At 40.3% G+C, this 15,294-nt stretch overlaps 2 protein-coding genes across 2 annotated transcripts; both read right to left on the bottom strand.

The window, feature by feature from the left end:
• Window positions 1-497: 497 nt before the first annotated feature.
• LOC103437668 (uncharacterized) lies at window positions 498-11,836 on the bottom strand. Its single transcript, XM_008376161.4, has 9 exons — window positions 11,314-11,836; window positions 10,229-10,438; window positions 9,832-9,905; window positions 9,429-9,482; window positions 1,824-2,078; window positions 1,642-1,704; window positions 1,145-1,213; window positions 1,014-1,059; window positions 498-872 (listed from the first exon to the last, which is right to left on the bottom strand). Exons 1-9 carry the CDS (start codon window positions 11,345-11,347, stop codon window positions 811-813), a joined length of 867 nt encoding a protein of 288 aa, XP_008374383.2. The 5' UTR covers window positions 11,348-11,836; the 3' UTR covers window positions 498-810.
• A 345-nt stretch (window positions 11,837-12,181) lies between these two features.
• On the bottom strand, window positions 12,182-13,948 carry LOC103437659 (uncharacterized). Its single transcript, XM_008376152.4, has 2 exons — window positions 13,023-13,948; window positions 12,182-12,922 (listed from the first exon to the last, which is right to left on the bottom strand). The coding sequence occupies exons 1-2, from the start codon at window positions 13,871-13,873 to the stop codon at window positions 12,283-12,285; spliced, it is 1,491 nt and encodes a 496-aa protein (XP_008374374.2). The 5' UTR covers window positions 13,874-13,948; the 3' UTR covers window positions 12,182-12,282.
• Between the last annotated feature and the right edge of the window lie 1,346 nt (window positions 13,949-15,294).

Genomic DNA, 15,294 nt, shown 5'->3' with positions numbered 1-15,294 from the left:
ACGAATATCACTTAAATAAAAAATATATAACTACATTTTATTTTTCAATAAATTATAATAGACTGTTGAATGTTGAATGCTTGACTGAACACTCATTATATGCATACGTGTTCTCTATGTTTTCGTGTTGTAATACTTTATCATTTATGTCACTACATTTTGCTACCCTAGTACAATTATGTACTTTTTTTTTTTCAAGTATGAGCGGATATTTATTTATATGGTATATAATAATTATATTAAAATTGAAAAAACCACCTAGACCCTTGCTTTGGCTTTAGGCCCCTACCTGCCGCCCGCCTAGCCTAATGCTTTATAGAACATTTTGTTAGCATTTCCTTTGTCTTTTTTTTTTTCGTTTTCTTCCTGATTCTTAATTAGAACGCCGAGCAGGAGGCATCAACGGTCTCGTTGGCTATAGCAGATATGCTCTCTCGATACAAGAATTTTTGACACGCAGGGATTTTTGTGAAAGATGTTTGCCTAACAAAGCTGCGTTTAGTAGTAAAGTTTTCCTCCATTAGCAAACAAATCTACCATGTAACCACTCAAAACAAACAAAACAGTATGTCTAACACAACGATTATACAAGCTCAATCGAGTTATTGCTTGACCTACAGGACAACAACAGTCAATTTTACTGACCAGAATATCAAAGTACAAATCGTAAAATACGCTTGTCCTCTAATGCAGCAAGGTAAAATAGACGACGGAAAGAATGACTCTGGAAAACTGCAAGCTTCGGAGCTCTTCAACAGCGATTACAGGGGGGGGGGGGGGGGGTGGTGGGGGGAGAGAGAGAGAGAGAGCTCACTGGATACCGGGAAATGAGGGCAAGACAGCGATAAGGGGGTCTCCGAAACCAACGGCTTCTGCAAATCATTATCAATCCAAATAAACGAATAAGAGAGCCATCGTAGCCTTACAGATTAAGTTCACAATATACGACCTTGTATATGACAAATTTGATGACATTAAACTACTGGATTGAAAAATGATAATAGTAACTATACCTCCGTCGTTGAAGAGGAGCTTCAAAACTTCTCCACCCAAATCAGTCTGCTCAACACATCAAGAATCCGTCATGAGTGATATGTCTATCATGAAACACTTGGTATTAAGGGAACTGAAATGGAAAACGCACCTTCACAGGAAGTTCGGTGCCAAACTGATCCACATATCCGATTACCTGTCCTTGTTTGATCAAATCACCCTGTAAAGTTCGGAATCAAGAGAAGCGAGATTGATGTTATGTTGCCAAGTTTGTTATACCAAATGTGACCCTACCTTCAGTATTTGGATAAGAAATCAAGATTCCGAGACACTGTTATGAGAATCCTAATAGCAGTTGCAATAAAAGCACCCACAGAATCGGTAGTCCGTAAAATGGGACTTATTTACACTTGAATCTTATTACCAAAAACGCAATCTTCTTGATAGATATGCATACTTACTAATCAGTTGAGTTCTTGATTTACCCAACTAAATGACGAGTTTAAAGAATCCTCTTGGAGTATTATATTGTATGTAGAAATCTTTTTATAGATAATGCATGAATGACATATTAGGTGAATTTCCTATTAAAATTACAGAAAATATATATATATAATGTAGAACCAAACATAGGTATGCAAGTGATACCTCTTTACAGATAGGAGGTTGCTTCTTTCCTTTCACTGTTCTTCCCCTGCGGAATGAACCAACCTGGAACCAACAAGAAACAAAAGATGAAAGTGAACCCTAGATGATATATCGTAGTTATTGTTCTGGACAGAGTAAAAGAAGTTAAAGAACCAAATTGTTTCTCGAACATAGGAACATACCGTTGGAGAAGAAACCAGACCATATCCATTAGCACCAGAAGCCTCCAAGGCTGCTAATCTTGATGACTTGTCTGCAGATACGTTTGTAAATGGAGTGGTTTTTTCAGAAGATTTTGGTGGTGATGCTGGAGGGGGAGCAGGAGTTGAATCCATAGGTGCAGATGGAATAGGTGGTGGTGTTGCTGGCGAGATGCTAGGCACTGGGGCGCTGGTGCCTCCAATGTTCCGCTTCAAATGCATTTCAAAGTCTCCAACCTAACACAAAGATATGCATGACCAATCAAAGACGAGAACGTAATACAAACCAAAATGTGCCGATGACAATCAACTCTAGACACCCCAATAAAACAGTAGGAGACCGAGAGAACTAATGAACTTCTAACCAGGTGTTGAATCCATGATCTACCACTACAACAACAACAACAACAACAACAACAAAGCCTTTTCCCACTAAGTGGGGTCGGCTATATGAATCCTAGAACGCCATTGCGCTCGGTTTTGTGTCATGTCCTCCGTTAGATCCAAGTACTCTAAGTCTTTTCTTAGAGTCCCTTCACCCAGATTGGCTACGTTCACGGAATAGAGGAGTTCTCATTAATTGTGAAGGGTTTACACAAGTACATAGGTTCAAGCTCTCCTTTAGTGAGTACAAGTGAATGATCTAGTACAAATGACATTAGGAAATATTGTGGGAGAATGATCTCGTAATCACGAAACTTCTAAGTATCGGAGTGTGGTATCGTCTTGACTTGCCTTATCTGTCTCATAGGTAGATGTGACATCTTCTCTGGAAGTACTCTTCCTCCATCCAGGGGTGGTATCTTTAACTGGTGGAGATGCACAAGGTAATGTATCAATTTCACTTGAAGCTTACTTGTAGTTTCAGGCTTGGTCAAGCGCGATACAAACCATGTAGTAGGAGTCCCCAAGTCGCCGAGCTAGGGGATCTGCTGAAAGAGGTGACAGACAAGGTAAGCAATCAGAGCTCCGGCTGATTGTTCACATTCTCCTTATCTTGCAGGCAGCATGAAGGATAAAGAGAAGAAAAATGAGAAGAGATGATATGGGATACTTTTGCTTTTGAAGAAGTAACTTTCCACAGGCTTATTCTTGAACTGAGCTGGAGGGTTTTCTGGTTTCCTCCAGAGTATAAGGCCGACTGAAGAATTTGAGGGTCAAAACAAGTCCATCAAATCTAGAGTATGTTCGACCCTGCTGATATGGGATACTTTTGCTTTTGACAGAGTAATGGATGTATCGGCACGTGTGCTGTTATGTTTGTCTCCACATGCTTCCTTGTATCATTCTCACTTGCCCTATTTGTTCCTCAGGCAGATGCGGTATCTTCCCTGGGAGCATAAGATGTTGAAGATGAGTACTCGAGAGCAATACCAGGTAAGTAATCAGGTAAGGGGTTCCAGGCAGTCAGTTCCTGGCTAGAAGCTTGATTCCAAGTGCTGACTGATTGCTCTCTTTCTCCTTGTCTTGCAGGTAAGAACAAGGCCAAAGGAAAAGACAGGGAAAAAGCATGATATGGGATACTCTTGCTTTTAACCCTGATGATATGGGATATTCTTGCTCTAGTATAGCTTGTTTACAGAGGTATTATCAGGGGGGAAGAAAGCTGAGTATTTCGAAAGGCTTTGTTGGGAGTGCCCTCTCAGATATGAGGAAGGGTTGAGCATTTTTGCAGGTCTGTCTGTCCGTTGGGGATGGAGGTCGACATATATAGGAGTCTCCCTAACAGCAAGTAGTAATGCTATTCCTTTACCCTGCTTGGTCATAGCACGGTAGTGGGAGCTGCCAGCTTCACATGTTTTAACTCTGTCAGAGCACTTTGAAAAAGTGGTATGTGGTATCTGGAAAGCTGATGTTGCGTGTGAGGATTACAGACAAGCTTTATCCAAGGAGATCCGGCTCTTGAAGTTGGGAAAGTGGTGCCTCTTCGGTTTTCGAACAAGCAATCCTATCGAGGATCTGGCTCTCGAGATTCGGAGAATGATGCCTCTTCGATTTTTGAGAAAGCAATCATGCTGGGGGTCTAGCTCTCGAGATTCGGAGAGCGGTGTCTCTTCGAATTTTGAGAAAGTAATCATGTTGGGAGTCTGGCTCTCGAGATTCGGAGGGCGGTGCCTCTTCGATTTTGGAGCAAGCAATCTTGTTGGGAGTGTTTTCTCGAATGTGAGTAAAGGTTGGGCATGTTTGCTAGTCTACCTTGCCACGAAGCACAGAGGTTGACACACAGGGACTTTCCAATTATCCAGCAATGGTACTGTTCCTTTACCCTCTCTTCGATTTTTGAGAAAGTAGTCATGTTGGGAGTCTGGCTCTCGAGATTCAGAGGACGATGCCTCTTCGATTTTGGAGCAAGCAATCTTGTTAGGAGTTTTCTCGAATGTGAGTAAAGGTTGGGCATGTTTGCTAGTCTACCTTGCTACGAAGCACAGAGGTTGACACACAGGGACTTTCCAATTATCCAGCAGTGGTACTGTTCCTTTACCCTTGTGGGTAATAATATGGTAGCTAGACCTTCAAAATTTATGTGTCTAAACTTTGTTAGTACTGTTTCTTTGCTATTCTTTTACCCTTCTTGGTTAGAGCGATGTAGTAGGAGCTGCAAGCTTCACGTGCTCAACTTTGGCAGAGAACTTTGGCAAAGTTATCTGTGGTACCCATGAGCTATTGTTGCGTGTGGGAAGTGGGTGATTGAGCAGTAAGATTCATGTGCTTTCTACTTCACCAGAAGTCTTTGACAGAATGCCCATAATTTCCGCAAAGCTGAGTGTGCGTGTGATAGGTGCTGACAAGGCTGGAAAAGTAGGTGCCTCTTCGATTTCTGAGATCGGCCCTCGTGGTCTCTGAGCAGCCCAACTTTTGAGAAAGCGAGCGCCTCTTCGATTTCTGAGATTGGCCTTCGTGGTCTTCGAGCAGCCCAGCTTTTGAGAAAGCAAACGCCTCTTCGATTTCTGAGATCAACCCTCGTGGTCTCTGAGCAGCCCAGCTTTTTAGAAAGCAAACGCCTCTTCGATTTCTGAAGCTCCGTCGAGTGCAGATTTTTATAGGGGCTGGCATTAAGTTCTAAAGAACACTTGAAATCCACCAGTAGAAGCTCCATTCTTGCACTTCTAAGATCTTGATTTATCCGACCTCTTCTCTCTTCAACACCTTTGAAAATGTCTGGCCCCTCCGACCGTCGTTTTGACTTGAACCTTGTTGAAGAGGCAGCCCCGCCTTCTCCAGACAACATATGGCGCCCATCCTTCGTCTCCCCTACTGGTCCTCTTACCGTTGGGGATTCCGTAATGAAGAATGATATGACCGCTGCGGTGGTGGCCAGGAACCTTCTCACTCCCAAAGATAACAGACTACTTTCCAAACGGTCTGATGAGTTAGCTGTTAAGGATTCGCTGGCTCTCAGTGTTCAGTGTGCAGGTTCTGTGTCTAATATGGCCCAACGCCTATTTGCTCGAACCCGCCAAGTTGAATCATTGGCGGCTGAAGTGATGAGTCTCAAACAGGAGATTAGAGGGCTCAAGCATGAGAATAAACAGTTGCACCGGCTCGCTCATGACTATGCTACAAACATGAAGAGGAAGCTTGACCAGATGAAGGAGTCTGATGGTCAGGTTTTACTTGATCATCAGAGATTTGTGGGTTTGTTCCAAAGGCATTTATTGCCTTCATCTTCTGGGGCTGTACCGCGTAATGAAGCTCCAAATGATCAACCTCTGATGCCTCCTACTTCTAGGGTTCTGTCCAGTACTGAGGCTCCGAATGATCCCCCTCCAGTGCCTTCTCTTTCTGGGGCTCTACCGACTGCTGAGACTTCTCCTAAGCAACCTTTGTGAAGGCTCCCTCTTGTTTGTTTATTTTGACTTATGTATATGTACATATTTGTAGCTTATCGGGAATATCAATAAATAAGCTTTCCTTCATTTCAACGTTTGTGTTAAATACACCAGATCATTCTTCGCTAAGTTCTTTGAATTTTCTTTTGTTGAAGCTTGTATGGAAGCTTTGTGAGTGGAGCATGTAGGTTGAGGTAGTGTTCCCTTAATTTCCCGAGTGAGGAAAACTTCTCGGTTGGAGACTTGGAAAATCCATGTCACTGAGTGGGATCGGCTATATGAATCTTAGAACGCCATTGTGCTCGGTCCTGTGTCATGTCCTTCGTTAGATTCAAGTACTCTAAGTCTTTTCTTAGAGTCTCTTCCAAAGTTTTCCTAGGTCTTCCTCTACCCCTTCGGCCCTGAACCTCTGTCCCATAGTCGCATCTTCTAATCGGAGCGTCAGTAGGCCTTATTTGCACATGTCCAAACCACCGTAACCGATTTTCTCTCATCTTTCCTTCAATTTCGGCTACTCCTACTTTACCCCGGATATCCTCATTCCTAATCTTATCCTTTCTCGTGTGCCCACACATCCAACGAAGCATCCTCATCTCCGCTACACCCATTTTGTGTACGTGTTGATGCTTCACCGCCCAACATTCTGTGCCATACAGCATCGCCGGCCTTATTGCCGTCCTATAAAATTTTTCCTTGAGCTTCAGTGGCATACGGCGGTCACACAACACTCCGGATGCACTCTTCCACTTCATCCATCCAGCTTGTATTCTATGGTTGAGATCTCCATCTAATTCTCCGTTCTTTTGCAAGATAGATCCTAGGTAACGAAAACGGTCGCTCTTTGGTATTTCTTGATCTCCGATCCTCACCCCTAACTCGTTTTGGCCTCCATTTGCACTGAACTTGCACTCCATATATTCTGTCTTTGATCGGCTTAGACGAAGACCTTTAGATTCCAACACTTCTCTCCAAAGGTTAAGCTTTGCATTTACCCCTTCCTGAGTTTCATCTATCAACACTATATCGTCTGCGAAAAGCATACACCAAGGAATATCATCTTGAATATGTCCTGTTAACTCATCCATTACTAACGCAAAAAGGTAAGGACTTAAGGATGAGCCTTGATGTAATCCTACAGTTATGGGAAAGCTTTCGGTTTGTCCTTCATGAGTTCTTACGGCAGTCTTTGCTCCTTCATACATATCCTTTATAGCTTGGATATATGCTACTCGAACTCCTTTCTTCTCTAAAATCCTCCAAAGAATGTCTCTTGGGACCCTATCATACGCTTTTTCCAAATCTATAAAGACCATGTGTAAATCCTTTTTCCCATCTCTATATCTTTCCATCAATCTTCGTAAGAGATAGATTGCCTCCATGGTTGAGCGCCCTGGCATGAACCCGAATTGGTTGTCCGAAACCCGTGTCTCTTGCCTCAATCTATGCTCAATGACTCTCTCCCAGAGCTTCATTGTATGACTCATTAGCTTAATACCCCTATAGTTCATGCAATTTTGTATGTCGCCCTTATTCTTGTAGATAGGCACCAAGGTACTCGTTCGCCACTCATTTGGCATCTTCTTCGTTTTCAAAATCCTATTGAAAAGGTCAGTGAGCCATGTTATACCTGTCTCTCCCAAAACTTTCCACACTTCGATTGGTATATCGTCTGGGCCTATTGCTTTTCTATGCTTCATCTTCTTCAAAGCTACAACCACTTCTTCCTTCCGGATTCGACGATAAAAAGAGTAGTTTCTACACTCTTCTGAGTTACTCAACTCCCCTAAAGAAGCACTCCTTTCATGTCCTTCATTGAAAAGATTATGAAAATAACATTTCCATCTGTCTTTAACTGCGTTCTCTGTAGCAAGAACATTTCCATCCTCATCCTTGATGCACCTCACTTGGTTTAGGTCCCTTGTCTTCTTTTCCCTTGCTCTAGCTAGTTTATAGATATCCAACTGTCCTTCTTTGGTATCTAGTCGTTTATACATATCGTCGTAAGCTGCTAACTTAGCTTCTCTCACAGCTTTCTTCGCCTCTTGCTTCGCTTTTCTATACCTTTCACCATTTTCATCGGTCCTATCCTTGTATAAGGCTTTACAACATTCCTTCTTAGCCTTCACCTTTGTTTGTACCTCCTCATTCCACCACCAAGATTCCTTTTGGTGTGGGGCAAAGCCCTTGGACTCTCCTAATACCTCTTTTGCTACTTTTCGGATACAACTAGCCATGGAATCCCACATTTGGCTAGCTTCCCCCTCTCTATCCCACACACACTGGGTGATTACTTTCTCTTTGAAAATGGCTTGTTTTTCTTCTTTTAGATTCCACCATCTAGTCCTTGGGCACTTCCAAGTCTTGTTCTTTTGTCTCACTCTTTTGATATGTACATCCATCACCAACAAGCGATGTTGATTAGCCACGCTCTCTCCTGGTATAACTTTGCAATCCTTACAAGTTATACGATCCCCTTTCCTCATTAGAAGAAAATCTATTTGTGTTTTTGACGACCCACTCTTGTAGGTGATCACATGTTCTTCTCTCTTCTTAAAGAAGGTGTTGGCTAAGAAGAGATCATATGCCATTGCAAAATCCAAGATAGCTTCCCCATCCTCGTTTCTCTCCCCAAAACCATGGCCACCATGAAAACCTCCATAGTTGCCTGTCTCTCTGCCCACGTGTCCATTTAAATCTCCTCCTATAAATAACTTCTCCGTCTGAGCAATTCCTTGCACCAAGTCTCCAAGATCTTCCCAAAATTTCTCCTTCGAACTCGTATCCAACCCTACTTGAGGTGCGTACGCACTAATCACATTGATAAGTTCTTGTCCTATTACAATCTTGATTGCCATGATTCTATCTCCTACCCTCTTGACATCTACAACATCTTGTACCAAGGTCTTGTCCACGATGATGCCAACACCGTTTCTCGTTCTATTTGTGCCCGAATACCAAAGTTTAAACCCTGAGTTTTCTAGATCCTTTGCCTTACTACCAACCCACTTAGTTTCTTGTAGGCACATAATATTTATCCTTCTCCTCACCATAACTTCCACTACTTCCATAGATTTTCCCGTTAAGGTTCCTATATTCCACGTTCCTAAACGCATTTTGCTCTCTTGAACTCTACCCTTCTGTCCTAGCTTCTTCACCCTCCCCCATCTAATAGGATCAAAGTACTTCTTTTGTGTGTCCCGGGTAAAGTTGATAGGAGCATATGCTCCCAAACAACTTTGAGTGGAGTCGTTCGAAAAGAAGTTTCTATGGCCCCCTTGCTCATTTAACACTGCATCCGGGTGCCGATGGAGATACAGCGACCCTTGCTCACTTATCACTGTGCTCGGGCCACACAGCGCGCCACTTACGGGTGACGCCCTAGCTTTAGCGCGATTTTGTTCTGGATTCATTTTCATAAGGATTCGACGTGATCATGGAGTGCCGGCTGTCGACTACCTGACGCCCTCCCCCTCCTCCTTTATCCGGGCTTGGGACCGGCCATGTAAAACATAGGCGGAGTTTAATCCATGATCTACCACTACAATGTTTTATTCATGTCCCCTATGCCTTTAACTCCATGGGCACACTAAAAAATGTACTCATCATTACCTTAACATATTGAGTACACTGTGCTTTTCGGATTCTTAACAAAGATCTGACTTTGTTTTTACTATAAAATCATGCTTTATGTACACATGAAGCAACAACAATAGATTATTCAAGAGTATCAATTTGCTTGATGGGCGTTGATATTTACCTTAAGTTTCAGTTCAGCAACCTCAGTCTCATCACAAACTTCCAGCATCAGTGCCTGATGATAAAGACAACTACGTGTCAAACCAGACGGTTGTGCAAAAGCATTAGAGGCAGGATCAATATCGATATGAAAAGAATCTAATAAAATTTTAATGAATAATATAAGAAGCAATCATCACAAAGCAAGATTTAGGATTACTTTCAGTATAACCCTAATATATAATGATTAACCTCTCTATGTGAAATTGTGAATTGTTAACATACAATAACTTCACAAATCTATTAATGAAGGAAAAAATTAATTATGCTACAATCACAAAGAACAAAGGGTCATACAACAAAATCAAGAATTCCTGGTTCAATTACTACTTATTTTGTTTATGTAAAATTGTAAATATTCTCACCTCAAATCCGCTAGGAAAAATTGTAGGTTGGGTAGCTTTTTTTGATGATCCTTGTGGTTTACTATCTGCTGAATCTGCCCAACATCAAATATCTTTAAGATGGAAATTAAAAGTTTTACTTGAGACTTTGATATATTGACATTTTAGCATGTATAAGCACATTTAAAGAAAAATGATAACCCAATGTTTAAGAAACAGGAACTAAAAAGAAAGAAATCAAATCCCGATGGAAACTGTATTCTCTCAAAAACAAAAATTATCTTCACATGCAACAATGTAACGGAAATCAGGCTTTACAAATATCCAAGAGAAAACATCACGAGTCATTGATTAATTCAAATTGCACTCATAAATACAAACTTGCTAGTTACTGAATATTGTATAGACATAAACATACCGCTGGAATTTTCACTCTTGGTAGCGTCAGATGTCTTCACACATGATACTAGCACTCCATTTCGCTTTTGTGAAGAATAAATGAACTTCTCACTGACCATCAAGCCTTGGAAATATGACCTACTTGGCGCGGGCCTTCTGGTATTGTGCACAGGCAACATACCAGGCTTGTCAAGCAAGGACCGGACATGGGAAACTGTGCCTACAGAACCTGAAATGTGACATTGTCTTGTCAGATTCCAACAATTGATCAAAGTATAACGATCACTGAACAGTTTTCACTTTGTAGAGTAACATAAAAAGATTATGCATATACAATTTCAAATCCTTCGTATGCATGCTTTATTATTCCAAACAGGACGGTTTCATGAAATGATAAAATTGAATGATTGACTACGAGGCAATAGGTAAAACTGTTTCACACAACAACGAATATTATAACAAAATTACAAAAATTGTCATGTTGCATTCAAACTTCAGCATTCAAAGAGATAAGGCACGTATAAGCCTTTTCACGCGGTATGTCTTAAGGATTCGCTACTCCTTTCTGAATGAAGCAAATGACGGTACAATTCAAGTTTTACCACAGCATTTGAACAAGTTTCAATTCAGCATGCTTTCTTAAATTAGATACATTCAGCTCCAGGAAGAAAAAAAAACGATGTATATGTTCGTTATCCTCATCGTAGAAATCCGTGCCGGTTGAAGATAACAGGAAAACAAAAAAAAATAACCAGATCTCAAACAATTTGAACCTAATTTCTTACTTCAACATCCATATTTCTTCTAGCATTACCTTAATTTCACGAAAACAGTGTGCGCAAGAACCAGCTAAGCTTAATTCTCCAGAAACAATCAAAATAAACTCAAATCTTCCATTTCTTTTCAAAATTCACATCAATTCGATTCCTCATCAATCAATTCATTCACAAAATAAAAAACTAAGATAAATAAACAGCTAAAATTGTTTTTTCGAAAAAAATATAGCTCAAATTGTTTAACACTAATGCTTAAGCTTCAAACATATACAAATTTATATCATGTGTGCATGTATGTACGAATGAACATAGAGAGAGAGAGAGTTACAGTTGAAGGATCGGAGAGCGGCGGAGGACTCCATTGGCGGAAGGAAAATGCAGACGAGAGAGATTTCCGGTGATTTGGACGAACCAGAAATGGTGGAATCGGGACGAGACGGGAATTTATAGAGAAGTTTTGAGGGGCAAAATCGAGAGCTTGAAGAAAATGAAGCGCCAGTATGCGGTGTGTTTGGTTAAGCACAGTTGTTGGGGAGATTGATCTTCGAAATGTCCGCCTCCCTCATCAGTTTCTCCGTTTAAGCTTTAATTCCTTGTCGCTAACTTGCGCCGGGGCGTGCTCCCTCTCACGTGGCACTTATCCGTCGCTCCTTGATCGAGGAATGAGAATCCGGATCCTCGTGATTTTGAGAATTCTCAAATCGTGTATGTTCATCGGTATGATCAGAAATTATTTTAAATATTTTATTTAAAATTAAATATAAATAATATCTGATGAAAACTGATTGAACGAACACGATTTGAATATTTCTCGTTAAATTGAGGAGGTATTGAGTGCAGCGGGTTGCAGAATTGCACGTGTGTACTGATACGTGTACATGAAGTGATGTCAGATTCACTTGAAATGGGCTTTTGAGACGGTATGGGCCAGACAAGTTTGTTCGATTAGCCCAATATAGCTTAGTTCTTCCACGAGATATTTCATTTTTTCGTATGTGGGAGAAGGGAGGGTTCGAACTTGAAACCAGAGAAATATACAACTAAGTAAGAGTTTTTATATTTGAATTTTATATTCAAATCAAGTAAATGACGAGTACACAATTAATTTAGTGCCCCATTCATTCAGTGTAAATATATCATTGTATAAAAAAGTCAGATCAATTTAAAAGAAGAAACATAAAGGTGATAAGATCAAATCAATTTGAAGTACGTTATTGCCATAAAAATGCAAATCAAATTACACTTGAAAATGAGTATCCTAGATTAAGCAAAAGTAATTGTTGGCTCCAAAGAGAAATTAAGCAATTGTAAGGGTGAGGATTTCTCTAAATTCCAACCTTCTGGTTTCAGTATAAAAAGTTTTATGTTTGTTAGGCCAATATGTTAACCAAATCCACCCTCTAACTTCCCAATCCATTGTTCTTCCCATTGCAGCTTTGTCCACCTTCCAAATCACACCCTCTCCATACTCATCACCAGCAAAAACAACCCCTCCTTGCCTTGTGAAAGGCCTATATGCACTAGAGTATCTATCTTTGAACCAAGCTTTGGGGTTGATCAATTGAAACTTTGATGGCTTGGAAGAGAAGACCTCTCTTCCATCCACACTGTCATGAAGAAACCAGTTCAAATTTGCGCTATATCCGTACACTGATTCCTCAAACTTCCAGGGTTTTAAGCTCATTGTTATGGTCTCGCTAGCTGATACCTTGAGCGCCAAGTAAGGGTTTGGGGGTTCAAACGAGCCTTCTATGCCTTTTTCCTTGCCAATCTCTATTGCAGGGTTTTCAGAAGACTTGCCAACTGAAACGCTTAGCACATTTGTTTGTGTAGTTGGAGTAACTTGTAATGAAATTCTTGAAGGGAAGTGCTTTTCAGATACCCCGGCGCCTTGCTCGTTCATTAGTCTCTCATTCACAAGACTGATCACATCACACCTGTAGTTTTTAGAGTCAGCGATCAATTTGGCAAAAAATTTGTTGATCTACATGGTATAAATAATCAGTTCACGTGTTATAATATGAGGGAAAAAGATACCTTATGTTATCAATGTTTAGCATCACATCAATCCACCTCTCTTGAACCATGACATTGTAATTGAATTGAAGCACACCCTCAAGCTGGTGGAAATTCAGAGAGAATTGGAGCCTTTCATCAACAGAGATATTGCTGGATTTGGCAATGTCCATGGCTATGAGAGGACAATACAATTGGACTTTCCACAACCCAAATGCTGAAAAACCATAAGAGAAGAGTGGTGAAGGTGTTTTCATGAGGGTTCCCTGGGTGGCTTGAAGCTCAAGAATCCAATTGGTGATTGCAAGATTGATTGACCTCATCCATTCCTCCTCCAAATTGGATCCTAATAACTTCATTAGGGTCTTTGATGATTGTCTTGACCAACAATTAGCCAAGTAATTCTTGAGAGTATTGAGCCATCCCGACCGGAGACCCGCGGGGGCTTCATAGATGCAAACAAGAAAGACGAGCGTGACAAATGCGAGGTTAAAAACATCGCCAAAGTTGGCAATGGAGTCGAATTTGAGAAATTTGATCAAGAAATTGTTCTTGCTCGAGCCGTAACGAAGGACATCTTCAATGAAATTGACTAAGAGGCTGGAAAGTGCTTCTTGGGTTATTAAGTTGGTGGATTTAGGGTTGAATTTGAACTGCTTTGAGGTCCAAAGGGAGATGGGGAGATTGAAGTCTGCTAGTATAGCAAAAGAGAAAGTAGGGTTTTGGAGATTTTTGGAAACGCAGAGTTTGAGAGATGGTTGTGATGAACTTGAAGAACATATGGATATGGACATGGAAGGTGTTGGCCATTGAGCGATCGATGGGAGGGTTTGAATCCAGGAAAATATGTCAGGAAAGCCACAAGAAGCCATTGAACTAAGCAGATTAGTTAAAACGAATTAGGTTTTAACTAATCTCCTTCCTTCTCTTTTAATTAAGGACTTGAAACATGATGTCTATTTTTATAGACACGTAAACACTTTCCTGCGTAAATGGAAGCAGACCGGGAAAAAGCAGATTCTGGTGTGACGAAAAGTCAAAAGAAAAAAGCATATAATTGGTTGGATGTTGTTCGACTGGTGAAGAAACTTTTGGATGGAAAGTTGTGCAAGAAAAATGCAATTGTTGTGTGTGTATCATGTTATGGATATATTCGACATGCCTAATCAATCCCTTAATTGGTGCATGATTAACTTAGAAGAAAAAAGAGTTAGTTAATTATCTCAGCAACGTTTGGTGAGCTGGATGAAATTGAGCTTTAAGGATATGATTAGGTTGATAAGGAGATTATAGACATGACTTATAATCCATTTATACGGATATGTTAGATAACTTACTCTATTGTTAATTCATAATCTATCAGGTTCAGTCCTATCTATCTTACATTTTACAACAACAAACAAAAGATTATTTTAATTGATCACAATCTATCTCAACCTGCTCACCGAAAAAGAAATGCAAAGTGGGATCATTGTGGCTAATGGGTTTTGACTCGGATTACATATCTTGATTGTAATCCAACAAAATAAAAAATTATGCAAAGAGGAATCATTTCTTAATAAAGTAGTTATATTCTTAATAAAGTCGTTAACTGTCGTGTATGATAGAGATTACTTTTGGTTCATTACAATATTTGGTCAACAATATATGAGCACATAAAGCTTATGCAAGTTTGTATACAGTAACACTGTTCTAAAAATCTCCGCCTAGATGCTAGGCGTCTAGCCACCGCTCTGATTAATATACATAGGCGTTTAAAAAATAAGAAAAGACGCCTAGACCTATCGAGGCATCCACTTAGACCTGCCTAGGCCGCGACTCACTTAGACATAAAATAGATAACTTTTCTTTTTGCACTTTTATTTTTTTAATATATTGTAAGAGACTTATTGTATACTTAAATGAACAAACTTATATCCTTGTTCCTCATGTTTTCATTATGTTATAATACTTCATAATATGTATATCATTCTATTTTGTAGTTTATGATGAAATTATGTAAATTTTAAGTATAAGCACACTTATGTACACAAAATATAATAGATTTACTTAAATCCGTCTAGTCCACCTAGGCACCCACCTAGCCGCCCAGACGTTAGGCCCTAACCCGCCGCCCGACTAGCGTCTAGCGTCTTTTAAAACCTTGTACGGTAGTGAATTTAGTTGCATAAATTTTGTTTGTAGAACGTTTGTTTATAATAAAAAGGGTGTAGTGTATTAATATTGTATTGATAACGTCAGAACTCAGAACAACATGTAGCTAGGTATTTCTTTTGCTACAAGCTACCGACGA

The sequence above is a fragment of the Malus domestica genome, chromosome 01 (genome assembly GCF_042453785.1).
Source record: "Malus domestica chromosome 01, GDT2T_hap1".
NCBI lineage: Eukaryota > Viridiplantae > Streptophyta > Magnoliopsida > Rosales > Rosaceae > Malus > Malus domestica.
The sequence above is the reverse complement of the archived record's forward strand: the minus strand, read 5'-3'. Positions and strand labels throughout refer to the sequence as shown.

Coding starts and splice junctions, on each gene's coding strand:
- LOC103437668 (XM_008376161.4), bottom strand. CDS start 11,347: ATGGAGTCCTCCGCCGCTCTCCGATCCTTCAACT. Junction 10,439..11,313: donor CGCTCTCCGATCCTTCAACT/GTAACTCTCTCT, acceptor GTCACATTTCAG/GTTCTGTAGGCACAGTTTCC. Junction 1,060..1,144: donor GCACCGAACTTCCTGTGAAG/GTGCGTTTTCCA, acceptor TGTGTTGAGCAG/ACTGATTTGGGTGGAGAAGT.
- LOC103437659 (XM_008376152.4), bottom strand. CDS start 13,873: ATGGCTTCTTGTGGCTTTCCTGACATATTTTCCTGGATTCAAACCCTC. Junction 12,923..13,022: donor CTAAACATTGATAACATAAG/GTATCTTTTTCC, acceptor TAAAAACTACAG/GTGTGATGTGATCAGTCTTG.